We start from the raw sequence: 13755 nt of genomic DNA, 5'->3' as shown, positions 1-13755 counted from the left end.
CCAATCAGAATCAGGTATTCAAGAGAGCCGTAAAATAAAACATGATACCCAAATTATTACTTTCTAAAGTAATGCTTAGTGTCTACATTTGGCCAAAGTAATAATGTAGTTGCTTCCAGGATTATTATCGTTAATTAAAAACTATTAAAAACTTTTTTGTTATTTGAAATAAAGCTGAAATACAATAAAATATATATGTTAGACGAAACATTAAGTGACATTTAAAAATGTTTTCTGACTGAATTACCAACTAAAACTAAAAATTTTATTAAAATAAATTGAACGTAAAAAGTGACATTTAAAAAACAGCAACTAAATAGTGGCAAATGCACGTAACATTACTAAAAATGTATTTGGAATTCAAATGGAAGCTGAAAATGTAAAAATAAAAGCTAATTTAAAATATTAATAAAATGAAATAATGAAATACAAATAATGGTCAAATCACACTGGAATGCTAGATGATTTATGCAGCCTTTCATGGTTGTGATAAAGTCATGGAGGGAGAAAATAGTCACCATAAGCAGGTCGTCACTCAGTACTTCTGTCTTCTCTGCTCTGTGGACAAAAGAAAGGAAAAAGTGTTTGGTTATAAGGACAGACTACATAACGAGCAATGCTTTTTTTAAGGTCTTCAGCTTGACTGTGAAAGCAGGTTAGGCCAGTATCACTATTAAAAGATGCCAAACCAAAAAATCAAAACAAGAATAAGCCTTGAGGCCTTCACTCCACATGCAAAAACACAAATTATCCGAAACACCCATTGCAGTTCAATATTCTAAATGGAAAATCATTTATTTTTCCAACTGTGTCAACAAACGGTTGATTTGGCACACTTTCACGAGAAAAAGAAAAAAAATCCACTTCCTGCTTTCTGCATTCCACATTGTTTGTTATGGCAACAGCAGTAAAAGGGGGCGGGGCTTCTGAGGGTTCACACACTCTTGACAGCAGAAGAGGGCGGAGCTTCATGGAACTCCCTTTGACCAGAGACCATAAAACTATTACACATTATGCCACGTTTGACATTGTACAATCTGAACGTTCACATGGCATGATCTGTGATAGCATTTCCATTTATTTATATGGAAGTTATGTGTAACAGTGATGCGTGTTATTTTGAACACAGCTAAAAAAAGAAAATGCCCTTTACACTGAAAAAAAGTGATAATGCTTGTTCACACCAAGGACGATAACGATAGAGATATAGATCTAAAAATTATTCTAAATTTAAAGCAGCACTCAGTAGCTTCGGGATTTCTTCGCTGTATTCTCGCAGGTTTCTCTCTAGAGCTCCCCCCACAGCTTCGGAATAGATATTTGACAACACTGTCGTAAAAACTCGTTGGTGATTCTCAGACACCAGAGGCTATAGATCAACGACATCAAAGCAGATGGGACATTCTTTAAAACGTCTTCTTCATTCGGGTTCGGACAGTGTGAAGGAGCGCACTAATGACAGCATTTTAGCAGATTTCTTTTGGCCGTAAAGCAATTGTTTACATCGCGAGACCTGATATCACGCGATACTTCCTGATGCAGCGGCCGGCGGCCCGCCGGCTCAAAGTTGCAAGTGCGGATTTTCCGCTCACGGGCACCAGGGGGGTGCGAAACGACCACCATTCAACCCAAAATAAGTAATATAACCATTCCAATGACTCCGAAGCTGTTCAGTTAAAGCCACACCGCGGAACTTTTGCGGGCGCTAGGGGCGCTAGACCTGTAACTTTCACGTCTAGCGCCCCTAGAGGCCACAAGCGCCGCAGCACTGTCGCAAAAGTCTGCTCCATGAGTATATCAGAGCCTATGGTCACGTGATGGCCGTAAAGCGATACGTTCTCCAGGTCACATGACCTGGCCAACGACGGTCCGTCTTCTCCAAACTTACATAGGCGGTATTTCAAGAGGGCAGCCCCGCTCGGAGCATTAATAGTGTCAAACGCTGTATATTGGCCTGAGGAATCATTTGAAATAACTTGTATGCGTCAACTCTTTAGGTCACAAAGTCCACGGTGTGGCTTTAAGGTAAAAAAAAGTTACTTAGTTCACCTTTAAAAGAATAGCAGAGATCACAACTATAATTGTAACTACAGAGAAACTATATCATTGGAATCCCTTTCAGAACGATTGTCTCCAGTTGAGGAACAATAAAAACACTGACAGCCAATCAGAACCCATCCTGCTTTAAAGAAAGGCATTTAAAGCGGCAGACGACAAAACTGCAGTGCGCCCTAATAATAAAACAGAACAATATTGTCTGCTGATGTGGATGCGAATATTGTTATAGTTATCGGTCTTGGGGTGAACAGGCCTTTAATCTTTAATTCCAGGAAAAAATATCTAAACATCCTTAAAATAAGAAAAGTAGCATCGCATCAAAAATTTGTTTTTTGCTCAAACATTTGCTCAAATTTTATTTTACAAGAAAAAAAAAAAAAGAAAAAGATAATGTCTTATTGTATTATAAGATAATATTTTTGCATTTTGGCTTCTCACAAGTTAATTTAAATAATAATAAGCATTTTATTATTATCAGTTTATTTGATCATATTTTTGCATTTTGGCTTCTCACAAGTTAATTTAAATAATAATAAGCATTTTATTATTATCAGTTTATTTGACTTTCACTGAGGTAATATAGTTTTTGTTGATCTTTTGAATTATATTTTATGTTTATATTTTGCATTTTAACTTCAGTTAAAGTTTTAATAATTTTGTAGTGTGTTTTTATCATTTTTATAATGTATTTATAGTTTGAACAAATGTTTTACTTCAGTTTAGTTTTTTAGTAAATCAAGTTAAACTAAATGAAGATGGGAAATATCAAATATATATTTTAAATATTTTATTTTATTTCAGTTAAAGTTGCTGAGTTGATTTCAACAAGTAAAAGTTTTTGTTTTAGATTCCTTTCTTGAATTATAATACTATTCATATTAATAATTGTCTGTTAATAAGGTGTACATATGGCTAGCCTTCAAAAACTAGTAGCAGATAGTATTGCTTCAGAAACTGGCTGTAAGGCTGAGTGTTTTTTCCCCATGTGCTAAAACTGCTGAGCCAGCATTGAAGATCAGTCAGAACTAGAGTAAAAAAAACAAACATTAATCTTTTTTATAGCATAGAATCTTTAACACCACAGAACCAGCGCAACTGTTATTTATGTCTACAACTTTCATGTGATGGCACCAACTGACACACAAGCGATCCATCAGGGTATAAGGACCTTTTCTCAAGGGCACCATGGTGATTTTTTTGGTTCAATAGATCAATTTTAAATGTCACAGACACCATTTTATTTCTAAAAGAGAGCAAACCACATTCAGCACAGAAAACTTAGATAAAAGCCACAAAACTGGTCATGTAACAAGAGAAAAAATCCCTAAGATCCCGTTACACTGGCTGAGAATGACCTCACATTATGAGGGGGAGAATTTTTAGATTTCCATCAATACTGAATTAGCATTGATCTTGTGTTCAGCCAATGCATATCGGGTTGGGTATCAACCTCCAGAAATACCCCGGCTAACGTTTCACACACATTCAAAGTTGACAATACAGCAGACCGGCACCCAACTAACATCTTTAGACACTATTATTATAAAGATCTATGAAGATCTAAGCTTTATCCCATCAAAACGTCTGGGATCTTGGAAGTCCGTAAATATCTCCAATTAATCTGATTCGTACAAGGCGAACTGAATCATAATAAGTAATGTATTCTATTCTGTGATCATAGTGAAGCAGAATCTGAAACCTTAAATGTAAATACAGCATCTGATCAACTGCACTGGAGCTGAAATCTTGCAAAACGGTGCTCTACATTATCCCTAACAGACCGTTGCAGCTTTTGGCCAAACAAAACAAGAGGTTTAATAAGCAATACGCTTAATTGAAAAGATTAAAATCTCTGTTAGTTGGTACTTGGTCACCCAACAAAACTAAAAACCGCTTGCACTAGAATCTCCAGAACTCCAGCGCTCAGAGGAGACACTCCCAGCTGACAAAAAATATTCTCGGGGGTCATTTACACGAACTTTTAATGTGTTTTGGCCGTTCATTTACACAACAAAAGCGTTTTGGGGGCCTGAAAACTGGTTTCAAAGTGCACGTTTTTGAAAACGATACCGTTATCGTCTCCGTGTAAACTACAAAAACGTGGATTTGTGAAAACGGTGACGTCATGCGCATGCATGTTCAGTCAAGTGTTTCTTTACAAAGTGACCTCGCCAACTACTGGCCTTGCATGCATGAGCAATACAGCGGTTTTACGCGAAAAACGAGTAGTAACATTTAAAAAACGTTAGATTCGATTTTTCCATGAATATGGTATAAATAACGTTTTGAGAACATTAAAGACCAGAAAGCTTTAAACGACTGTTCAATGACATATAATAAAGCTTTAGACAGAGTGACTCTTGCCATGATTTTCATCCGACCAGCTCATTGAACATCTGTTTTTGGTTTCAGGAAAAGAAGGAAATTCAATGTTCATCAGCATGTTTAAAAGTATCCTGTATCTAAATGGACCGTTTTGATGAGTAGAGAGCCTTGCTGTCTGCTCTGCACCAACATTTGTTTTTGTTTTTCAGAGTACAATGTTTAGGATGCAGTTGTGTATTTTTAAGCCATTTCAATTACATTTTTACAACTAGATTTTTGCATTTTGCAAGTTACGCACCACAGTTTAAAACTTCAGTACAAATCAGTTTGTGCTCAAGTCTCACTAAAGACGCAGGATATCTCCTACTATAACAATGACTAAAAGTTCTCAGAGTTCAAATAAATATCAGAAACTTTATATAAATCACAGAAAACAGAGCAATTCCAATACATTTCAAGCATTGTAAAATCTCTGACAGTGTATTCTTTGCAGCAGAGGCCAAACTAACTGGAGCCGTAACCTAACCGACTGTATCGAAACGTGGCGTCTCTCTGGCCTGGAAAGCCGCCATGAAAGCTGGCCCGACTATTATACCTCCGACTCTGGATTACGCCGGATCTGCATTCTGCATCAGACGCTCTGATAGATTGTGACAAGCGAGTGATGAATCTACCAGCTGCCTGGGATGTTTAACTCTGAGATGAAGAGTGAATCTAAATAAAGACATTGTAAAAACAATGTCTTGGCAAAAACAATATGTAAATGTTTACGCAAAAAAAAAAAAGCTCAATATGAACATAATGAAAAGCCTCTAAGATATTTTGAACTAACAACTAACAAGTAAATATGCAAGGGAAGGCAACTTCGGTCATTCTCTGACAGGACCTTGAAACATCTCTGCAGGGAAACCAGTCAATCCAACTCAAAGTTCCTCTCGGAGTTTGAGTGAGTTTGTCTCTTGATTTCTGCCGAGATCAACAGAATGCTTCTGTATGCAGTAAAAAGGCAAGCAACAGTAAGTAACCATGTAGCAACACATAGCAGAAACCCTTAGGAACCACATCAAAATGCCCTGGCAACTACTTTCAACATGAAAATGTAAAACTCTTATATTTAATTATTTATTATTGCTAGGGATGCACAACATATATAAAGCACTGGTTATCAATAGCTGCTTTTCCACCGTCAGGCTGAACAGTTCTAAGAACGGTTCCAGTTACGTTTCCACTTGAGCTCGGCCCTGAAATCTCTGCACGGTTGGCGAACAGTGCTGGTATAATGCATGTAGTGATGTCGCACCCCAGGATTGGTCACTTGCCTGTTGCCTGGCTGCCAGTTACTCCATACCTGGCCAAGCTCGCTATTTGAGCGATGTAAACACAAATTAATAATAAAATTAAAATAAATATCTAATCGTCCTCTATAGCGCGGTCAAAACTTACAACTCATATCGTCAGTAAACTCTTGTGGTACTAAGACAACGACTGACACATTTGTATTACATTTGAAAGAGCTCCGTTATCAGTCCCACAGTGGAAAATGAAACCATATCCGGACTGGCTGGACCGAATCGGCACGGAACGGAGCGGTTAAGCAAAGACAACGGTTTGGCACAACGGTGGAAAGGCTAATATGGTTATCAGCTGATCATTTATTATATTTAATTTGATTAAGAGCACTCATTTCCAACTACTTTTTGATATTAGATTTTTTTTTTTTAAGTTAATGTAAAGTCGGCATGAAATGGAAGTTCCCTATTGTGAAGTATATCACGGCTTCTCAAACAAGAACAAATGTAGGGTGGGGCTTGATTTTGTCCATTGTGAATTGATTGGATGTTTATGGTTTGCTATTGGTTGATTTTGTGTGAGTGACAGGTTGATCCCGCCCTCGCGCCAGTAAACACATCATCAGAGGAGAGATGGAGGGAGGGAAAAGTTATTTTTGACTAAAGGTTATGAGGGCACATGAATTCAAAAATAAATAATGGCATGCACGGATAAATCATTTATAATAAATAATGCTATATTCCATAAATAAACAACTGTCATTTTGATTACATGGTGACTTTAAGAGCGAATGCCTATAATAATGGTCCCAACCTGTACCACAGGAACCTTCTCAATCTTAACTTTTTTATCATCTACTCATTTTAAATCCATATTTTATACTGTACATTATGCTGTGATGCCTTAATTCACTTAAGCATAACATTATTTTGAAATTGACAAAGAAAAGGAATAAAGCGAGCGACAAAATAGCCTAGTATTTATATATTGTCCATAGAATGAAAATAATTATCTGTAAGTTTTTTAATATAATGGTGCATCCCTAATTGCTGAATGAGCAAAATCACAGTAGCCTACTAATTCATAGTAGGTACATTAGCCTACTAAAATGTCCCTTAATAACTGCTACAGGGGTATACAGAATTATCGAACCGCCGAAATGAAGTTAATTTATACAATTCATATATTTGCATGTATTGTTTCAGTCAAATAGATGTTTGATGGTCCCAATAGAGATATGCCCCTAAAATACAGAAGCCCAAAATGTTTCAATCTCAGTTCTGCAATGTAGGCTATACTGTACATGTGAGACAATCCAAACTTCTACACATAACGTCAAACTGTCAAATCAATGAAAAATAAAATGTATGACCAAACAGCATGTGTAGTTTATAACTTTGACCACATCAGACCTTCCTTTTGCTCTGTGCACGCGCATACATTCAGGGACACTCCCAACTTTAGTGTGCATTTTAACACGAATCAGAGTAGAAATGTTCAAAATAATCCATATATAACACACTAACCTCCCAACAGTCTGGTTGGCGAGCTGTTTCATGCGGTTGAACTGCTTCTTCATCTTGATTCTTCTTCATCCACCAACATATACAACTTTTATGTCGCTGTTTATTTCAAACTGACGCCCGCTCGCGCGACGCTCCCATTGCGCGCGCTCAACTGGATCCGAAAGTTGAGAGTTTGTGTCATTTACTGCTCGTATTCATTTATAAACCGTGCGTCAAGCGTGTTCCTTTCGTTTCTCATCCTCTCAATTTCTGGTTTAGTCAGTGGGCTGCAGTAACACTGAGGAAATAGGAAGTGCAGGTCACTTCCCTATTGTGGAGCACAGTGACACATGACACCTTCTTGACTGAAGGAGTCTGACTAAACTGGATGGTTAAAACTCTGGTTCAAATAACCAAATGATAATCATGTTATAGGCTAAGATTAATGATAACTTGAATTTGTTTATTGCACAAAAAAGTGTAATTGTAAAATGCAAATAATAGGCTTATTCACGCCCTTTAAAGACATGCATTAATGAAGTCACATTATTTTCCTCTGTAATAGCGCCATCCTCAGTCCAAAGCGGAATAGCTGACAAAGCTAATAAGTTTCACATTTGCAGTTGTTCTCATAAATATACGTAGCACATGGTCACATTTAAAATTTTAATTTAAACGCACTAAAAACACAATATTAAATCTTTAAAAGTTGAGCCATTTTTTAAAACCAATGGAGCAGATTGAGCATAAAATCTAGACATGGTTTAGAAAAAAGTTTATATGTGGAAATAAATGAGATATGCTATGAGATCTCATAGTCCAATGCATGCCATTTTATTTTCTGTTGTTTGGGGTCCACATTCACTTTCAGCTATTTAAAGTTCGTTCTGTATTCTGTTCAGGCCGCAGAAACAAAGTATCATAATAATAAAATATTAAATGTGGGTTGCACATCTGATAATTCACTTAATGAGGCTTATTTAAGGAAAATATCTGCAATAATAAATCCACTCCAACTAAAGGCACTCTCTCTTGTCAATACCCCAACTTCTAATGTCTGTGTTGATTCTTGGGAAAATGTTTTTAAATGTCTTTAAAAGATGCCTTTAAAATATATGATATGATGATATATGTGATAATATATGATATGGATTCACTTTTCTGTCTGTTGGAGGCCCTGTCCCAAATGACACGCTAAACACTCGCGGGCGCTGCGTCCGAAATCGCATACTCTCTTGAGTATGTACTTATCCTTAGTAAGTCATTACTAACCGACTACAAAAGTATGTTCTATATAGTATGAATGTGTCTAGTATGCCGTTCTACATTCGCCATGTTGTCATTATCACATGACCCACCAACGTCAGGTATACGTCGCTTCACTGTCATTCATAAATCCTCTCCTGTGGCCTCATGGGATAGTAAAGTGTCCATCGTATGCACACTTCAGAATCTCACTGGAAGTAGTAGATCATCCGGGGACTTTTTGCCTACTCTTTTATGAGTAGGCTACTGTGAATTCAGACATTGCCTACTTCTTTTGTCACATACTGTTTTTTGCCTACTATAGTAGAGAAGTATGCGATTTCGGATGCAACCATAGTGATCACCGATGCTCCCTGGTTTTTATTGTGCATTGTGGGACATTTTAGGGAGCAAATGTTTCAGTGCACTGGAATTAGTGGAACCACTGATTAGACTTTTATGCTGCTGAGTGGCCTTTAGCCTTTTCAGGGTTTTTCATGTAAAAATATATATACATTTTATAAACAAGCGAATTGTGTTCTAAACAATATATATATATATATATATATATATATATATATATATATATATATATATATATATATATATATATAAGAATATATATATTGTGTGTGTATATATATATATATATATATATATATACACACAATATATATATTCTTGCCACAATGAAATATGATCTATTAGTTTATGTTTATACTCTTTGTTACAGAGTAAGCTTTGGATTTATTTACCTAAAATAGTAGTAGTTACAAATGTAAATGTAACTGACTCTATTTGGTTAACCTTTAACTTTTAATTTTTATTTTTGGTGGGAAAATACAGTTCCGTTATTAAGTTACTGTGTCAGGTAATTATCTAAACCTGAGCTAGTTTCCATTGTAATCCATGTAACCAGGACATGCTGCAGCACAGGTTAAACTTTCTGGCGTTTAAATAGTTCCAGGTCCGTCTAAATTAGCTGAGTGCAGAAGCATGTTACATTTTAATCTCGTTCAGTATTATTTTCTTTACCACTGGTCAGCATTTTACATTTATTATTAGTCTTTTCAATCATCAATTGCCCTCAAGTTCATTGAGCAATTTAATGCTATAGCTTTCTGACACTCACATTTAAACGATGAGTAGACGGCCTCTAAGATATTAGGACACAACTCTCAGAGACAGACGTGCCTCGGAAAGAATGGCTGAAGACAAAGTGGAACTTTACAACATGGAGAAAGCTCTGGTGGATAAGGTGGGACCACAAACCGCGAGAGAGCAGAACCTATTTGAGCGAGTCTTTCAGCCGTGTGTAGCTGAGCTGGTGGGGACCACCTTCTTTGTGTTCATCGGATGTGTGTCTGTGATTGAAAACGTGGAGGATGCCGGTAGACTCCAGCCTGCGCTGGCTCATGGGCTCGCGGTGGCGGTACTGATTGCATGTATGGCAGAGATCAGGTGAGAAGAAATGCATTTTTGTACTCGTGGATGTATGTTGGATAGACTTAAGTGGATTTAGATTAAAACAAAGCTAATCATTAGCCTATGAACATTTCATCCATGCTCTTCATGTAGAACATTCCAAATATATTTTACTATTACTAATATAACAATCTATTACAAAACACATATAAATGATTAAAAATACATAATTTACTAATTATATTTTTTATATTAATTGTATATATAAAAATATTTTTATATATATTTTACATTTTTATTAAATGTATGTTCCAATTTCAATAAATAATAAATGTAATATATATATATATATATATATATATATATATATATGCCTATATAATATTGTATATGTAATTGTATGTGTGTATATATATATATATATATATATATATATATATATATATATATATATATATATATATATATATGTGTGTGTATATATACTTTTTTTTTATATTAAATTGATATTATAGCCTATTTATAGCCTCATAGCATAATTGCCTAAGTCATATTTCAATGTCTTTGGAAAACAAGAAAAAACACAAAATGACTTTGGCAATTATGCTATGAGGCTAACGAAATGTAATACTTTAATGTGTACAATATATATATATATATATATTCACACACACACATACAATTACATATACAATATTTTATATATATATATATTGTATATGTAATTGTATATATATATATATGTATATATTATATACATTAAAGTATTTAGATTTAAATTATATTGAATTATATTGAATAAAATTATATTTTATATGCAATTGAATGTGAGTATGTGTATATATATATCTGTATATATAAAAAAAAATTATATAAAATTGATATATTTATAATTACGAATGTAATACTTTAATGTGTGTGTGTGTATATATATACACACAAACACACATTAAAGCATTGCATATATATATATATATAATAAATATGATTCCACGGACCCACTGCAGTACCACCAGGGACCCTCTTTGAAAACCCTGCACATTTGGGTTGATGTGTCTTGACTGATGTAGTCAGGTCCGTTTGCTCCAGGGGGTTTCTGCCAGTACTGAAGCATGTCCTGGGATTTGCTCTGGATAAAAAGCATCTGCTTATTGATGAATAATGCAATGATCTTTTCCCCTGACACAGTGGTTCTCATTTCAATCCATCATTCACCGTAGCCGTCTACTTCTGTGGTGGAATGGAGCTGAAAATGGTGGCACTGTACCTGATCTCTCAGCTTAGCGGAGGTTTACTCGGTGCAGTCATGGCCAAGGTGAGATACATGTGTCATTGAGCCATTCCTGCATGCAACATTAAATTATCCAGTCACACTTAAATGGATTTGGATTTCTTTTTAGGGAATGACCTCAAATGAGAAATATGCAAAAGCTCAAGGTGCGGCGTTCACGGTTCTCAAGGCTGATGACCATATCGTGAAGGCATTGTTTGGAGAGATTGCCATGACGTGTCTAGTTGCCTTGGTGGTCTTACTGGGTGCAGTTAATGCCAAGAGCAAGAGTCCTTTGGTTCCATTTTTGGTGGGCTGCACAGTCATTATTAACGTGCTCGCGGGGTGAGTACATTGTTTATGTGATACATCATTTCCTGTGTGTGGTCTGGAGATTAACATCCTCTGTGGGCTTCAGGGGTGATGTTTCTGGTGCGTGTCTGAATCCTGCAAGAGTGCTTGGTCCTGCAGTGCTGACCAACTATTGGACTCACCACTGGATCTACTGGGTGGGACCCCTTACTGGAGGCCTTATTGCTGCTGCATTAGTCAGGTGAGATTACTAAGCATTTCCCTAGAAAGAACTGAAATCCTCATTAACAGCAGACATTTCCCATATTGTTCCATTTTGACTGAATTAAGGGATTTTATTAAGCCACTTTTTTTTTCTTTCAGGTTGTTGCTTGGAGACAACAATACCCGCCTACTGATGAAGTAACATTCAGTACATCTTTCAAACAGACCTTACATTTAATTCTCCTCTTTTAAGAATGTAACTAATTTTTAATTCACATTTCTTTATCAGATATAGGCCTAATAGTCATTTGTAAATCCTGCTCTGAGAAGATAGAAATATGTGGAAAGGATGTTCAGGTATTAATATTTAGAATTTTACATTTTAAATTGAAAATGTATGTGCAGTGTTAATTCTAATATAATAAAATAAATGATATTCACACTTTAATTTACACACTCTATTACTTTATGTCATACATGCACATTATTTTGTATGCTTTTCTCTATCCATGTGTTGAAATTAATCAGTATAGCTAATTAAATAAATCGCTTCAACACAAATGTCTCTTTTACAGATTTCACATATTTGGAGAGCTCAAAAGGTTCTTACTAAATATATTTTAAAAAAGTCCCATACATTTATAAAAACCTATTTACCAAAAGTAGTGGTACGTGTTTGAGCCTGTTAACATGGATTTAAAACAGGTTATACATGAACACATTTTGGGAACCTTTCAAAAGCACCATGTCAAAGGTGATGACCCTGTCATTTCTGTCTGTTAGTTAGTTAGTTAGGTTAGTCATCAGCTGAGTAAATGAGTTGGACGTGGAGTATGTGGAGTAACACTTTAAGTTTCCTACAAAATAAAATAATGCAAAAGACTGTGTACATAAAACATCAATTTCAAAATATAAAGGCCCTATTAACAACGTATACAATATATATATATATATATATATATATATATATATATATATTCAAATATAAATATAGATTTATAATCTATAAGGTCAGCTTACATTAATACTATTTTAATAATATAAAAAATTTGAATTTCGTATTGAAAGCTAATAAGAAAACGAGTATCAAACGAGTGCGCGCACATTAATTGCGCTCTGCGGTCCCATAGGCCTAAGAATGAAATAACGTAGGCTACAACTTATAAACGTGGTCGAAAAAACTAAATACCGACATATAATCTTAATATTATTGCCCTTCTGAAATTCTGATTTGGGAGAATATAGCGGTGATTTTATTATTGAAATTCTCGACAATAGAAGCGGCAAAATAAGCTGCGCTTAAAATGTCTGATTGTCAATACATAAGATGATAAGAAAAATCAATTGGTGGAGGGGCCGTAAAGTGCAAAGATATTGTCAAATTTAAAAGTTATTCATTGCAGTAAAAAAATAAATAAAATAAAAAAATCTTTAAAAAACCCCAAACAAAACAAGTAGCCTACAAATGTTCATTTAAAAACTCAAAACATTCGAGTTAGGCCTACTTTAACATTCATTCCAGTGTTATATTGACTGCGGAATCCTCATGCCTCAGAAGCGTTTTATTTATTTTTTTACATTTGAACTATAAAACACAAAACACTGACAGTCCAAAATTAAACCAATGAAAATACACAGTATATAGGCCTACAAACACGGCGACTTTTGACACATTGAACATCTGTGACTGTTATATATCAGTGTAGGCTATTCTTGAACATTTAATTCTGACGCAAAAAATCACAATATCAGTGAGAGGATTGCTGGATCAAGCTCATTCATGGCGACATCTTGTGGCTTTTGGTGGACTGAATTTCCTCAACAAGCGTTTATTATCGTTTAAATTTAAAATAATCTCGCTAATTAAATCCGTTTTAGCGTTTGTGATTGTTTGTGTGTGACAGTATTGGAAATATAGGCCTAATAATAATGTCGTTTGTTGCCTGACATTGAGCACTAATCCATTATAGGCCTATTTTAGAAAGAATTTCTTCAGATCTTTACAATAAATCCAGAAGTTACAAATGTTTTGTTAACGCGACACTCGTGTGGCAGTGCGGTGGCATTTTATTCTTAATAATACAATTCCTAAAATAAAACAAATACATTTGTATTGTTTAA

General features: G+C 35.1%; 2 protein-coding genes across 4 annotated transcripts in view; one reads left to right on the top strand and one right to left on the bottom strand.

Moving 5' to 3' along the window:
- The window catches only part of arhgap17b (Rho GTPase activating protein 17b), a 33987-nt gene extending 26497 nt beyond the window's left edge, over positions 1–7490 (bottom strand). For 2 of the 3 annotated variants that reach the window (XM_082163283.1, XM_082163282.1), the window contains exons 1-2: positions 7200–7490; positions 519–558 (exon numbers count right to left, since the gene is read on the bottom strand). In XM_082163283.1, the coding sequence (XP_082019409.1) occupies positions 519–558; positions 7200–7252 (93 nt within the window). In that variant the 5' untranslated portion in view covers positions 7253–7490. The remainder of the gene's footprint in view (positions 1–518; positions 559–7199) is intronic. The other variant, XM_082163284.1, reaches the window with a different exon arrangement.
- Positions 7491–9556: 2066 nt separating this feature from the next.
- aqp8b (aquaporin 8b) lies at positions 9557–11938 on the top strand. Its single transcript, XM_082163438.1, has 5 exons — positions 9557–9884; positions 11037–11163; positions 11249–11463; positions 11537–11671; positions 11794–11938. The coding sequence occupies exons 1-5, from the start codon at positions 9628–9630 to the stop codon at positions 11834–11836; spliced, it is 777 nt and encodes a 258-aa protein (XP_082019564.1). The 5' UTR covers positions 9557–9627; the 3' UTR covers positions 11837–11938.
- Positions 11939–13755: the final 1817 nt, after the last annotated feature.

Source organism: Leuciscus leuciscus (genome assembly GCF_965113295.1).
Source record: "Leuciscus leuciscus genome assembly, chromosome: 1".
NCBI classification, from domain to species: domain Eukaryota; kingdom Metazoa; phylum Chordata; class Actinopteri; order Cypriniformes; family Leuciscidae; genus Leuciscus; species Leuciscus leuciscus.
This window is presented reverse-complemented; position numbering and strand designations above follow the sequence as displayed.